The sequence below is a fragment of the Haliotis asinina genome, unplaced genomic scaffold (genome assembly GCF_037392515.1).
Source record: "Haliotis asinina isolate JCU_RB_2024 unplaced genomic scaffold, JCU_Hal_asi_v2 scaffold_20, whole genome shotgun sequence".
In the NCBI taxonomy this organism is placed as follows: Eukaryota; Metazoa; Mollusca; class Gastropoda; order Lepetellida; family Haliotidae; genus Haliotis; species Haliotis asinina.
This window is the reverse complement of record NW_027133892.1, coordinates 226,462-242,682: the sequence shown is the minus strand read 5'-3', so window position 1 is coordinate 242,682 and position 16,221 is coordinate 226,462. Positions and strand designations below refer to the sequence as shown.

The following is a 16,221-nucleotide window of genomic DNA, read 5'->3' as shown; positions in this document are numbered from 1 at the left end:
CAACCCCAGTAAATTCAGCATCTGAACCAGCTGATCCATGAATACAAGGAACCAAACGCCATGCTCAATGAACAGTGTCATCTGAACTCTATAAACAAGTTTACTTGGAGATAACAACTGACATTGCTCACCTCTGACAAACAAAACAATCGCAACCCAAGTAAATTCAGCATCTGAACCAGCTGATCCATGAATACAAGGAATCAAACGCCATGCTCAATGAACAGTGTCATCTGAACCCTATAAACAAGTTTACTTGGAGATAACAACTGACATTGCTCACCTCTGACAAACAAAACAATCGCAACCCCAGTAAATTCAGTATCTGAACCAGCTGATCCATGAATACAAGGAACCAAACGCCATGCTCAATGAACAGTGTCATCTGAACTCTATAAACAAGTTTACTTGGAGATAACAACTGACATTGCTCACCTCTGACAAACAAAACAATTGCAACCCCAGTAAATTCAGCATCTGAACCAGCTGATCCATGAATACAAGGAATCAAACGCCATGCTCAATGAACAGTGTCATCTGAACCCTATAAACAAGTTTACTTGGAGATAACAACTGACATTGCTCACCTCTGACAAACAAAACAATCGCAACCCCAGTAAATTCAGCATCTGAACCAGCTGATCCATGAATACAAGGAATCAAACGCCATGCTCAATGAACAGTGCCACCGAAACCCTATACACAACTTTACCTTGAGATAAAAACTGACATTGCTCACGTCTGACAAACAAAACAATCGCAACCCCAGTAAATTCAGCATCTGAACCAGCTGATCCATGAATACAAGGAATCAAACGCCATGCTCAATGAACAGTGTCATCTGAACCCTATAAACAAGTTTACTTGGAGATAACAACTGACATTGCTCACGTCTGACAAACAAAACAATCGCAACCCCAGTAAATTCAGCATCTGAACCAGCTGATCCATGAATACAAGGAATCAAACGCCATGCTCAATGAACAGTGTCATCTGAACCCTATAAACAAGTTTACTTGGAGATAACAACTGACATTGTTCACCTCTGACAAACAAAACAATCGCAACCCCAGTAAATTCAGCATCTGAACCAGCTGATCCATGAATACAAGGAACCAAACGCCATGCTCAATGAACAGTGTCATCTGAACCCTATAAACAAGTTTACTTGGAGATAACAACTGACATTGCTCACCTCTGACAAACAAAACAATCGCAACCCCAGTAAATTCAGCATCTGAACCAGCTGATCCATGAATACAAGGAACCAAACGCCATGCTCAATGAACAGTGTCATCTGAACCCTATAAACAAGTTTACTTGGAGATAACAACTGACATTGCTCACCTCTGACAAACAAAACAATCGCAACCCCAGTAAATTCAGCATCTGAACCAGCTGATCCATGAATACAAGGAATCAAACGCCATGCTCAATGAACAGTGCCACCTAAACCCTATAAACAAGTTTACTTGGAGATAACAACTGACATTGCTCACCTCTGACAAACAAAACAATTGCAACCCAAGTAAATTCAGTATCTGAACCAGCTGATCCATGAATACAAGGAATCAAACGCCATGCTCAATGAACAGTGTCATCTGAACCCTATAAACAAGTTTACTTGGAGATAACAACTGACATTGCTCACCTCTGACAAACAAAACAATCGCAACCCCAGTAAATTCAGTATCTGAACCAGCTGATCCATGAATACAAGGAATCAAACGCCATGCTCAATGAACAGTGCCACCTAAACCCTATACACAACTTTACCTTGAGATAACAACTGACATTGCTCACCTCTGACAAACAAAACAATCGCAACCCCAGTAAATTCAGCATCTGAACCAGCTGATCCATGAATACAAGGAATCAAACGCCATGCTCAATGAACAGTGTCATCTGAACCCTATAAACAAGTTTACTTGGAGATAACAACTGACATTGCTCACCTCTGACAAACAAAACAATCGCAACCCCAGTAAATTCAGCATCTGAACCAGCTGATCCATGAATACAAGGAACCAAACGCCATGCTCAATGAACAGTGTCATCTGAACCCTATAAACAAGTTTACTTGGAGATAACAACTGACATTGCTCACCTCTGACAAACAAAACAATCGCAACCCCAGTAAATTCAGCATCTGAACCAGCTGATCCATGAATACAAGGAATCAAACACCATGCTCAATGAACAGTGTCATCTGAACCCTATAAACAAGTTTACTTGGAGATAACAACTGACATTGCTCACCTCTGACAAACAAAACAATCGCAACCCCAGTAAATTCAGTATCTGAACCAGCTGATCCATGAATACAAGGAATCAAACGCCATGCTCAATGAACAGTGTCATCTGAACCCTATAAACAAGTTTACTTGGAGATAACAACTGACATTGCTCACCTCTGACAAACAAAACAATAGCAACCCCAGTAAATTCAACATCTGAACCAGCTGATCCATGAATACAAGGAATCAAACGCCATGCTCAATGAACAGTGCCACCTAAACCCTATACACAACTTTACCTTGAGATAAAAACTGACATTGCTCACCTCTGACAAACAAAACAATAGCAACCCCAGTAAATTCAGCATCTGAACCAGCTGATCCATGAATACAAGGAATCAAACGCCATGCTCAATGAACAGTGCCACCTAAACCCTATACACAACTTTACCTTGAGATAACAACTGACATTGCTCACCTCTGACAAACAAAACAATCGCAACCCCAGTAAATTCAGCATCTGAACCAGCTGATCCATGAATACAAGGAACCAAACGCCATGCTCAATGAACAGTGTCATCTGAACTCTATAAACAAGTTTACTTGGAGATAACAACTGACATTGCTCACCTCTGACAAACAAAACAATCGCAACCCCAGTAAATTCAGCATCTGAACCAGCTGATCCATGAATACAAGGAATCAAACGCCATGCTCAATGAACAGTGTCATCTGAACCCTATAAACAAGTTTACTTGGAGATAACAACTGACATTGCTCACCTCTGACAAACAAAACAATCGCAACCCCAGTAAATTCAGCATCTGAACCAGCTGATCCATGAATACAAGGAATCAAACGCCATGCTCAATGAACAGTGTCATCTGAACCCTATAAACAAGTTTACTTGGAGATAACAACTGACATTGCTCACCTCTGACAAACAAAACAATCGCAACCCCAGTAAATTCAGCATTTGAACCAACTGATCCATGAATACAAGGAATCAAACGCCATGCTCAATGAACAGTGCCACCGAAACCCTATACACAACTTTACCTTGAGATAAAAACTGACATTGCTCACGTCTGACAAACAAAACAATCGCAACCCAAGTAAATTCAGCATCTGAACCAGCTGATCCATGAATACAAGGAACCAAACGCCATGCTCAATGAACAGTGTCATCTGAACCCTATAAACAAGTTTACTTGGAGATAACAACTGACATTGCTCACCTCTGACAAACAAAACAATCGCAACCCCAGTAAATTCAGCATCTGAACCAGCTGATCCATGAATACAAGGAACCAAACGCCATGCTCAATGAACAGTGTCATCTGAACCCTATAAACAAGTTTACTTGGAGATAACAACTGACATTGCTCACCTCTGACAAACAAAACAATCGCAACCCCAGTAAATTCAGCATCTAAACCAGCTGATCCATGAATACAAGGAATCAAACGCCATGCTCAATGAACAGTGTCATCTGAACCCTATAAACAAGTTTACTTGGAGATAACAACTGACATTGCTCACCTCTGACAAACAAAACAATCGCAACCCAAGTAAATTCAGCATCTGAACCAGCTGATCCATGAATACAAGGAATCAAACGCCATGCTCAATGAACAGTGTCATCTGAACCCTATAAACAAGTTTACTTGGAGATAACAACTGACATTGCTCACCTCTGACAAACAAAACAATCGCAACCCCAGTAAATTCAGCATTTGAACCAACTGATCCATGAATACAAGGAATCAAACGCCATGCTCAATGAACAGTGCCACCGAAACCCTATACACAACTTTACCTTGAGATAAAAACTGACATTGCTCACGTCTGACAAACAAAACAATCGCAACCCAAGTAAATTCAGCATCTGAACCAGCTGATCCATGAATACAAGGAATCAAACGCCATGCTCAATGAACAGTGTCATCTGAACCCTATAAACAAGTTTACTTGGAGATAACAACTGACATTGCTCACCTCTGACAAACAAAACAATCGCAACCCCAGTAAATTCAGTATCTGAACCAGCTGATCCATGAATACAAGGAACCAAACGCCATGCTCAATGAACAGTGTCATCTGAACTCTATAAACAAGTTTACTTGGAGATAACAACTGACATTGCTCACCTCTGACAAACAAAACAATCGCAACCCCAGTAAATTCAGCATCTGAACCAGCTGATCCATGAATACAAGGAATCAAACGCCATGCTCAATGAACAGTGTCATCTGAACCCTATAAACAAGTTTACTTGGAGATAACAACTGACATTGCTCACCTCTGACAAACAAAACAATCGCAACCCCAGTAAATTCAGCATCTGAACCAGCTGATCCATGAATACAAGGAATCAAACGCCATGCTCAATGAACAGTGCCACCTAAACCCTATACACAACTTTACCTTGAGATAAAAACTGACATTGCTCACGTCTGACAAACAAAACAATCGCAACCCCAGTAAATTCAGCATCTGAACCAGCTGATTCATGAATACAAGGAATCAAACGCCATGCTCAATGAACAGTGTCATCTGAACCCTATAAACAAGTTTACTTGGAGATAACAACTGACATTGCTCACCTCTGACAAACAAAACAATCGCAACCCCAGTAAATTCAGCATCTGAACCAGCTGATCCATGAATACAAGGAACCAAACGCCATGCTCAATGAACAGTGTCATCTGAACCCTATAAACAAGTTTACTTGGAGATAACAACTGACATTGCTCACCTCTGACAAACAAAACAATCGCAACCCCAGTAAATTCAGCATCTAAACCAGCTGATCCATGAATACAAGGAATCAAACGCCATGCTCAATGAACAGTGTCATCTGAACCCTATAAACAAGTTTACTTGGAGATAACAACTGACATTGCTCACCTCTGACAAACAAAACAATCGCAACCCAAGTAAATTCAGCATCTGAACCAGCTGATCCATGAATACAAGGAATCAAACGCCATGCTCAATGAACAGTGTCATCTGAACCCTATAAACAAGTTTACTTGGAGATAACAACTGACATTGCTCACCTCTGACAAACAAAACAATAGCAACCCCAGTAAATTCAGCATCTGAACCAGCTGATCCATGAATACAAGGAATCTAACGCCATGCTCAATGAACAGTGTCACCTGAACCCTATAAACAAGTTTACTTGGAGATAACAACTGACATTGCTCACCTCTGACAAACAAAACAATAGCAACCCAAGTAAATTCAGCATCTGAACCAGCTGATCCATGAATACAAGGAACCAAACGCCATGCTCAATGAACAGTGCCATCTGACTAATATAGTCAACTTCATTGTGAGTGAAAAATTGACAAAGCTTACCTCGGTGTTCCGAGCTTCTGGTCTCTGAATGAAGAAGCTGATGCTGTAGTGATGGTACGAGGCCGATGGGTCTATATTGAGATCTCGCACATCCACCATTGGTATATTCAACAGATCAGCATAACTGCACCAAGCTACCAATCTTCCTGGTTTATCTCCACCTTTGGGAAGAACAGAGAATGAAACATTGAAGTCAAATCACAAGTCAATCACATTCATATCAATGACACATTCACCGAAAAGGAAACTTTTGTTTTTTATTTTTGTTTGATGTAGTTTGGCACTTGGTCTTATTCACATACATGTAACCTTAACACTCTTAAATACTATTCTTATATTATGGTATCACATTCAGTTCAGTTTGGTGGAAGCAGGTGTGTCTTTTGTGTCAGATAACATGTCTGACACATCGACTGAAAAATGGGAACATCATGTCCTCATCATCTGTGAAATCAATTGGTTGTATTGTTCACACCACACTCAGCACTATTCCACTTGCTTGTAAAGTCTAAACCAATCAAATCAATGATTTTATGAGTAAATCCTCAAGCTGTTTGGGAAATGATGACATGTTGAGTCTGGAAGGGACAATCCCATTACCAACAACAATTGGGATACAATGACCTGTGTCACCCAAGTCAGCAGGTAGGAGCAACTGATCCCAATGTATTTACAATAATCAGTTGCTTGATTGGTATGCACAAGTCGGAATCCGAGAATGTCAGACTAATGAGAGTAATTATCACCATTTCAAAAGGTTCGTTAAATATTCGCCAGAAGACCAGTTCTAGTTCACTGATATTGTGACTGAATGTGGCATTAAACTACATCCACTATGGAATAAATGAGCGATTACTGTTTTATGTCACAATCAGCAATATTCCAGTTATATCACAGAAAACAGATATCAGGTAAGGCACCTGACTCCCTGCTGAAGAAATGGAAGGACAAAGTATTGATGGGGTGGTAAATTGTAAGATTACACTCAATGACTTATTTGCTGACATGGAACATTCTATTTCTAAATCAACAGCTAATTTTGGTATTATCAGGATTGAAGTGTTATTTTTCCACTGTTACTGACTAAATCTGTGTGTGTCAGTTTTAAAGTCAACATTCCTGTCTGACACGGACACAAGAAGTTGTATCTAACAGTTGCATTTCACGAAAAAAGAGAACTTGTTTTTAATAAAGTCTGTCAATTTTGTCAAAGATTCACCTGCAAATATCTGCAGTCCACAAGAACTTCTTGGCTCCCTCATTATTTGAGCTACTTCAACACCATCTGTGATGGAGTCCGTCTTCTTTAAGGATTCCTTTTCCTCCTTCGTCAACTTGACTACTTCATACTCTACAGCAGGATCATCACCAACAACAGACCGCTTCGACAGGCTCCTGTTGATTTCTTTCACTTTTTTGTACACTGTACAATTGCATTTGCAACTCTGGTTGAGAAAACAGACATATCATGATCAATTAATATTCCTTGAGGTACATTATAAGATAAGAGTGAGAAGCAAAAGAACTTGACACCTCTCAAAGTTTAGACTGATAAACAACATGCAACAAGTCGACAATGTTGACGGAATATCTTGACCTGATAATGGCCAGTGATGAATGTGAGGTAACCATTCACAAATGATCAAGTGTAGATACTGACCAAATTTCTAACCGGATCTTTAAAGGTGGGGTGTGTTGGCAACGACACACAGATATTCTCCTGCTCTGTGATTTCATATATTTGACCACCCTTCACTTCAGTCTTACAACTTATCTGAATGATTCCATTACTGTCTTTGTAATCACAAAGTTGACTTACAGTTGGAACTGGGTCGACAAAGCAGCAGGCGCAGTTGCTGTCCTCCCATGGAGGCACAGGGGTGTAGTCGTAGTCAATGATGTAGTCCTCAGGGCCGTCCCAGAACAGAACACTGGTCACAACCTTGCCATCACCTTTCGCAGACTTGATAGAAAACTGCAAGAAATGTTACATTCTTTATTATCACTTCCCTCACAGGTGTCAACTCATCATGGGCAGGTGCAAGTTGCGTAGGAAGCTCTCGGAGCAAAGGCATTTGATTCAAGTGTATTTTTATCCAGCATATTAAAATCTTAAAATATCCCACCTTTGCTATCATTTAACATGGAAAGCACTGGTGTAGCAGAATTAAAGGCAGCACTTAATTGTGAGCAGAGATGTTTTGAAGAACACTATGACCTACGACCTGAATCGCCATGCATTTTCCTTTCATGTTTGCTTCAACATTTTAACATATCTAAAACAAAGGCTGAACAACTGTTGCATCAAGTGAATATCAGAAAGTGAAATCAGTTGTGCACCTCATACTCTCCTCCATTGACGAGATCAGCGTCTCTGTAGTAGCTTCCAGATATCATGGCACTCTTCTTGGTGTCTCTGGTCAGTTTAATGTCCATGGTGTCGCCACTGGTAGTCCGTTTGACATAGGCAGCTTTGTAGGTCAAGCTCAAACTGGTGTTTCGGCTGTCGAAGTTGCGGTTTGACTCAAAAAAGTTCCATCCTGCATCACTGAACCTGATTGGTCGGACTGGACAGGCAGACGTGTCAGGCACTGGATGGTGAAGGAACGTTCCTGCCAACACAGTTAATGTAGGTTCAAATGCTGCTCATTTGTTTCAATGACGTATTAACACTGTCTGCATGAGTCTAGATGGTGCCAGTGTGATCAGATCTGGTTTTACAGCAATAGTAAATAATTTTGTGTTTTCCACTTTTCCTTTCCATAAGTAGTGAACTGAATCAGTTTTCAGCAGAACAGCAATGGCTGCATATTTCGTGAATGACTGGCATTAGTCCAGCCCAAATGTAATATTGAAGCATTGATAGTGATGACTTCGGTGATAGTCTATGTGTTATTTAATGCTGCAGTACATAACTATTCCAGCTATGAGAGAGGCCTGTCAAGACATAGAGTCTGCTCCAGACATTGTGGACAAAGATCCATACCATCACAGAGATGCAAAGTATCACTGTACAACAGTAACTAAATATGACCACCTGATTTCAACATGGAATCACCATGTTCGGGCTGACCATTATTACCTCCAAGCCACGACTGAGTTTAGTTTAAGTCCACTTTTAGCAATATTCCAGCAATATGGGGACACCAGGAATGGGCTTCACATATTGTACCCGTGTGGGGAATCAAACCCAGGACTTCAGCATGATGAGCAAGCACCATTACCACTAGGTTACCACACCGATCCTTACAACCTAACTGAGACGGTGCAGATCACGGTTTGCAATACTTTAATTTGCCAGCTGGCCATCAGGGCCAGCTGCCACCAGCAGGCTGTAAAATCTACAGGCCCTGATTGAAATCTGCTTGCCCATTTTGTTAAATTCAAATGAATAAAAACTAAAACGGACTACACTCTACACAGTCTAGCAATGATTCCATAAACTCAGCTAGACAATCCTATGGTGCAGAGAGATGTTTTCATTTGTTAACAACTAGTATTGATATTCCAATGTGCAAATCGCTGAAATAACAGGAAGTAAAAGCTGTAAGATATCGTAAGAAGAGGAAACAATGACAAATGGCACTGGGCTGGCAATTATTTCAAACACTAGTGCTGATACGTCTCACGGTTTCAGCAAGGAAGTATTTTAGGCCTGTCGCTCTAATAGTTCAAAAATGATTTCAGCATACTTTCTTAAAGAAGAACAACACTTCAATGTTGAAAGCATCCTGCTGTATCTTGTGTATGGCACAATACAAATTCTTTTACCTGATGTTGTTACGAGTGTGTATTTTTGTGTATTTTGTTATTAATGAAGTAATAATTATTATTGGGTCACAACGTTTAGTGTTTTGAATAATAACTACGATGGGTCACATATCGTATACTAGATGGTCAGCATTTCTCCGATTTTGGTAGCAGGCTGTCCGGAAATTATCTGCCCTTGGTTTCCCATTTGCTACTTCTGGGAGACTGCTAGAGATTTCTACAGTGTTGGCGATGGTCGTACGTGCACGAACTTTCGGGAAATGACTGAGTATATATATCAAGGCTAGCTGCCATGTTGGAGGAGGACACACATTCACATTCACTGGAGGATCATCATCAATCGCTGCCGACGCTTCATCTTCATAGCCACCGTCAGGTCTGTGTTACATCTGCCTAACATTCTCTCTCACACTAAGACTTTGGTGAGTTTGCTACATTATATTTTGTGACCCATGGCCTTGTATTTGGTCTCATTTGTATTGTATTTGAAATCGGTATTGTGAGATTGACCTTGTATAACTTGCTCTCTTATTTAGACCTAATAATACAGTATATGAATGTTTTAGACTTGTCTTTATTCTGTTTTGCTGGTTCACAGGGGATTTCTTACATCGTTTGTCACGGCAAATTCTCAACTGTACAAATGTGTATGTCACTGACCTTTAACCTCACTAGTAGTTCCGATCCAGCTTATATCCTTTGTAAAGTCCACCCCATCCACCATTCTCCCTGGGGTAGGGACGGAGCTGTCGTACAAAGCTGGAGGGGAGTCAGTTACACTCCTCAGTCCTGCATTGTTCTCAGTCGTAAGTCGGACTATGTATGGCGTGTTGCTCTGTTCAACAAACAAGGCAGGTTACAGGATAGGAAAAAATACATAATGAGTTCTGTTACATGCTTGTAAATAAAAATTGTAACAAGCATTTTGAGACATATTTTGAGACATATTTTGAGACATAAGACTCTTGGCTAATTCCCCACAATGACTGGGATGCCATTTTAAGTGGGTTTCACCATCAAAACCACACTGGTACATACACGAGTAACCAAAGCAGTACACTGTCCTTAATTCTCTAGCTTAAGAATTTACTTCTTAATAAATTCATTAATTTAAAACAGACCTTGTTCTTACTTTTGACCTTAGTCTTTGATCTTTGATCCTAGTTTTAGTCCCGGTAAAGGTACATCTACCAGTAATCATTTGTTTAAAAAAAATGTTCAAATTTGTCATGAAAGAATTTTAGATAAGTTTTAGACTTTTAGAATTTAAGACTGGTTATTTCATAACTCATCTCCCCTAGTAAGTCTTTACTAGGGAACAACACAGACTGCTTGATTGGGCTTGTTAGGGAGGTACTGAATGTCAAAATTTTGACGTCATTAAGCTGCTAACGGTCAGATTTAGATTTTACTTTTTTAGATCACTTTTTAAAAATATTTCTGCAATATGTTCAGGACACCAGAACTGGGCTTCACAAATTGTACCTGTGAAAGGAATATAACCCAAGTCTTCACTGTGATGAGTCAGCACTTTAACCTCTTGGATACATATCACCCTTGCGCTGCATAAATGTCATGGCCATTTTCATACAAGTGAGTGAGTGAGTGAGTGAGTGAGTGAGTGAGTGAGTGAGTGAGTGAGTGAGTGATGATGTGTTCTGCTGTTAGCAATATTCCAGCAATATCATGGCAGGTGATACCACAAATGGGTTTCAGATAATGTACCCAATGAAGGGAATGCAGCCTGTGTCTTAATCGTGATATATGAACCCATTAATCTCTTGGCTACCATGTGTGAATTATGTATGAATCACCACTGACCTCCATGTTGATATCTATGAATTTGTATGAGTTGTACTCTGCTTCTATCTCAATGCTTGGTACCACCACCTCCTCCACTGCGCCATCTTGACAGGTCGCATGCTTTACCAAGGACACATGGTAGCATCGCAGCCCAGACTCCTCATCGCTGTAATCCTTCCAGTAGGCATGGAGACTTCGGCTGCTGGCGGCGTAACTGGCCACCTAAGATACAAATGAGTGAGTTTGCCGCTTTTATCAAAATGTATGCAAAATCAAGTTGAAGAATCAAAAATAACCATTTTGATGGAGGTCATAAGTCATAAATCTAAGATGATGTAAATACAGGAAGTCACGGTGGCTGAGTGGGTTAGATGGCTGGCTGTATACAGTACTGGTAATTAGGTGCCGGACTCTAATGGCGTGGGTTTGAATCCTAGATCGGGCTCAGCCCCAAAAAGTACTAGAATTTGTAGTTTACTAAGAAAGTGTAACCTTAAATGTAATGTTCTGAGTAAAGAGGATATTGTATAATTATCTCATGATATTTACATCTTTCTTTCTAAAATGGTATTATGAAATCATAATCACTCCTAGTTTTAGCATTTTCCAACTACACTGATTCTGCCATTCTTACATTTTTCTGTCAAAACCCATGAAATAACAACTCTGTACAGTGTCAATTCCAAGTAAGACTGTCTTATATAACATACATTGGTTAAAATAATCAGTCCTGGGCCCCGCTCCTGAAAGCGGTCATAGCACTAGGACAGAAACAAGTCTAGGTTAAAGTATTGGAGTTGCAACTATCGTAGAGCTATAACTGCTCTCAGGAACAGAGTCCTGGAGAATAATTTCTGGATGTTTACAAATGACATAACTTTACTGAGCAGTATAGCTTACCAGATCGTAGTAGGGCCCTGTTCTGATCTTGCCTTGTGTTGGTGGGGTGATGTCCACCCTGAATTTGTGGTAAGTCATGTTGCACTCACCGGCCTTGTCAGCACCTAGAGTGAGAAATACAGTTCAGTTAAACCAAACAAGGAAGGCCACAAATATGTCAATTAATCAAATAAGTAATAAAACAAAAATCTGGAGCAAGTTTGATGTGGCATATGTGTTTAAATGGTCAGACATTAAAAAACATTATTCATTACACAATCTTTCATTAAAACATCAATACAACTGTCATATGACATTTTCAGGTGCAGAAAGTACTTACATGTACCCCTGGAAGATCTCTTTAAAGAAGAATATAAAAAATCTGGAACAATATTTCGTAAAAGTGAGACTTACCAATGACCCATGCATAATATTCGCCATTCTGTGCCAGAGTCAAATTGTTGAATTTCTTGTAGGTATCCGTGCCGACATTCTGGATGTCGATAACATTAAACAAAGATAACCTTGTTTCATCAGTCATTGATCCGCGCTCCGTCTGCAACATCACATGAGTTGGTTTAACAAATTGTCCCATTTGAAAATGAAGTTTTAAAATACTGAATTGATTTTGTTGCTGACGTTTGAGAAGCGAGTGAGTGAGTTGTGTTTAATGTTGCTGTGATCATTACTCCAGTTATGTTACAAGTCAGCCTGATGTGTTACGAAGACCAAAGTGATCTGTTAAGCATTGCCCTCATCAAGACCATAATTTTGGAGCCAACAAGACTGAACTCATGGTGAATCCAACCCGATTTGTTATTACTTCTATTCACTGGAACACCACTGTTGAAAGCAACCAAAAGATGAGCAAGCCAGTAACTGCCATGGTGATTTTACGTTGCTAATGGTGATTTGAAATTATTATCATTTTTATAGGATACAGATGTTCAGTTATTACAACTGTTAATATCTCATGTTAAGGCCAATAAATTTTTTCGAATAGCGTGATGTATACCGGTATGTGATAATGAATATGAAAACAGAAATTATTGGATATTCCTAATTCTGACAACACTGCATACAGGTATTTATTGAATGGCAATTTTTTACACCATTGTTTAACTAAATATAAGTGCCAGAGTCACTATCAGATATATTTACTGCAACTGACTGGCAATTTCTCACACAACTGTTGTATGTAAGTGCCTGCCAGTGTCACTATCAGATACATTTATTGTGATCGAATGGCGATTTCTCACACGATTGTTACATTAAATATAAGTGCCACAGTCACAATCACCACTCACAAATTGTCCACATTTGTATTCCATGGCGTTGGTATTGTTTGACAAAGCCACATAATACATCATCATCCCGATCTTGGATTCGAACCCATCCCATGGTACCTCCAACATCGTGTTCATATTAACAAAGTTCTTCATTTCTATAGTCCCAGCTGAAGAAGAAACAAGAAAACAGTTGTCAGTCAAGGCAGCTATTTCACACCTGGATGGGCTAGTAAGTGAGTTTTCTTTGCTGTTAAACTCCACATTCAGCGATATCCCAGCCATACGGCAAAAGTCTCTAAATAAACCAGGTTTTCCTATTTTATCTAACTTTGAACATATCATGCCATATAGCTGGAATATTGCTGAACATGGCCTAGAAGTAAACTCACTCACTGTTATTTCTTATCAAAGATCCAAGAACTTACCTATAACTCCCCCATCAAAACCAACAGAGAAACCATTAGAAGTGACCTCTGCCTTAGATCCAGAACTACTGTGTGCTCGGACAGTGAAGTAATAGATGGTAGTCACTGGAGTTAGGTCAAGGTCAAAGAAGGTCACGGTCTTGTTCAGGCCCACGTTTGTAAAGGGCACGATGTTGTCACGTGTTTGGGGGAAGCGCCGGTCGGTTCCTACTGCAACCTCATAGTAAATCACATCCTGGCTTGATGACTTTCCTGCACGGCCCTGAGGAACTACATTCTCTGAAACACAGCACAACATGATTGTGCAAAGGGTATTGTTAGGGGTAGTTTTGCACATCAACACTGTACATATCCCATGCTCAAATTTACGTATTGATACTCCATTTTACCACAGACTTACACATGAATCCTACTTAACAGTTAACCATGAGTAACATTCCATATTGCAAGAGATATCACTATTTCCCAATTGCATAGGTACATGTTCATCAGTGGATTGTCTGGTCCAGACTCGATTATTTACAGGTTGCCACCATATAGATGGAATATTGCTGACTGTGGTGGTGAAAAACAAACAGAACATTATTTGGGACCAACAACATAGTCAGACAGAATTATTGATCTGATACTCTTTTAATCAGATGTCACAACATTTACTAGACCTGGATATATTCAGTCCCTTAGAGATGAGTTAATAAGATTTGATTTAAGTTACGCTAAGAGCAACCCTCATATGAACCAAAAAGTTGATTGGACAGTTGGTTGGTTGTTTAACATCGTACTCAACAATATTACAGCAACATGACAGTGGTCTGTAAATAATCTGTATCTGACCAGACAATGATCAACAACATGACAGTGGTCTGTAAATAATCTGTATCTGACCAGACAATGATCAACAACATGACAGTGGTCTGTAAATAATCTGTATCTGACCAGACAATGATCAACAACATGACAGTGGTCTGTAAGTAATTTGAGTCTGACCAGACAATGATCAACAACATGACAGTGGTCTGTAAATAATCTGTATCTGACCAGACAATGATCAACAACATGACAGTGGTCTGTAAGTAATTTGAGTCTGACCAGACAATGATCAACAACATGACAGTGGTCTGTAAATAATCTGTATCTGACCAGACAATGATCAACAACATGACAGTGGTCTGTAAATAATCTGTATCTGACCAGACAATGATCAACAACATGACAGTGGTCTGTAAGTAATTTGAGTCTGACCAGACAATGATCAACAACATGACAGTGGTCTGTAAATATTTTGAGTCTGACCAGACAATGATCAACAACATGACAGTGGTCTGTAAATAATCTGTATCTGACCAGACAATGATCAACAACATGACAGTGGTCTGTAAATAATCTGTATCTGACCAGACAATGATCAACAACATGACAGTGGTCTGCGCAATTGGAATATGATGACATGTGTCAACCAAGTCATTGAGCAGGACGACTCCTTCCCGATAGTTGCGTCATACTGTACGTGAAGAGAAAGAGGGACATTCACATTCTGTTCCCACAAGCCATTACTATAAAATGAAGCTGCTGGCTTGTTGTGACAAATGGTGTTTATCCATGTATTAATGGTCAAGGTTACAGTTAATTAACTGGCTTCATACCTGCAATTACGGAACCAACAGAGGTGTCACTGCCAAAGTTATCCCAGTTAGCACTGATCTTTGTCTTGGTTCTGAAGAACTCGAGGTCAAAGCCAACCACATCGCCATCATTGACCTGACCTGGGAGGAGGGGGTCTTCCTCAATAGTGATACCGTTTGACCTGATTGTGTAGGTGAAGTTCAGGGCGTTGGTCACTCTCAGCAGCTGGTAGTATCTGGTTGCGAAGAAGTTGAAGAAGATGGTCCTGGCGCAAGGTACGGGGTTTGTTGAAGGTGCAGACGAAGGCGATTGGTGGATTGTCGGTGTTTACAGTGTTATTAATAGCGTAGGCGGTGTCCGAAAGTGCCTTCAAGAAACCCTCAAAGGGTACGGATTGCAATGTCTTCCGGCATCGATGTCGATGGTTCCAGTCGGGGATGCCGATTTGGCGCGCTGGGCAAGAATTCCGACCACGACTTCGGACTGTGGAATTTTCGGACCCTAAGATGATTCAGGAAAGCGCAGTCACACGATGGAATTGGTGGTAAACACGACAGCTTCCGGGTCAGAGTTCTTTAAATATGCATCCGATCCCAAAATTAATGAAAATATTTTTTCGTTCTTGTTGTGATTGCGACAATAACATTCACGATGACGTAATCCGTATTTTTCATCAACCACAATCAAGGAACATTCATGAGAGTAAATGGAACTTTAAACACACGCGGGTCATTAAGTCAGCGTAATTAAGAAATGCCAGTGTATACTTTAATAAAATTAGACAAACTACTGTAATATGAGTGGTGTTTTTGATAAAATGTGAATGTG

General features: G+C 40.0%; 1 protein-coding gene across 1 annotated transcript in view; it reads right to left on the bottom strand.

Annotated features, from left to right (window-relative positions):
• LOC137269960 (uncharacterized) overlaps positions 1-16,221 on the bottom strand; it is a 51,646-nt gene that overhangs the window by 20,079 nt on the left and 15,346 nt on the right. The window contains exons 2-12 of the mRNA XM_067803794.1: positions 15,414-15,658; positions 13,771-14,049; positions 13,364-13,512; positions 12,471-12,612; positions 12,078-12,181; positions 11,196-11,399; positions 10,035-10,209; positions 7,944-8,215; positions 7,423-7,578; positions 6,823-7,048; positions 5,604-5,758 (exon numbers count right to left, since the gene is read on the bottom strand). Coding sequence (XP_067659895.1) covers positions 5,604-5,758; positions 6,823-7,048; positions 7,423-7,578; positions 7,944-8,215; positions 10,035-10,209; positions 11,196-11,399; positions 12,078-12,181; positions 12,471-12,612; positions 13,364-13,512; positions 13,771-14,049; positions 15,414-15,658 — 2,107 coding nt within the window. The remainder of the gene's footprint in view (positions 1-5,603; positions 5,759-6,822; positions 7,049-7,422; positions 7,579-7,943; positions 8,216-10,034; positions 10,210-11,195; positions 11,400-12,077; positions 12,182-12,470; positions 12,613-13,363; positions 13,513-13,770; positions 14,050-15,413; positions 15,659-16,221) is intronic.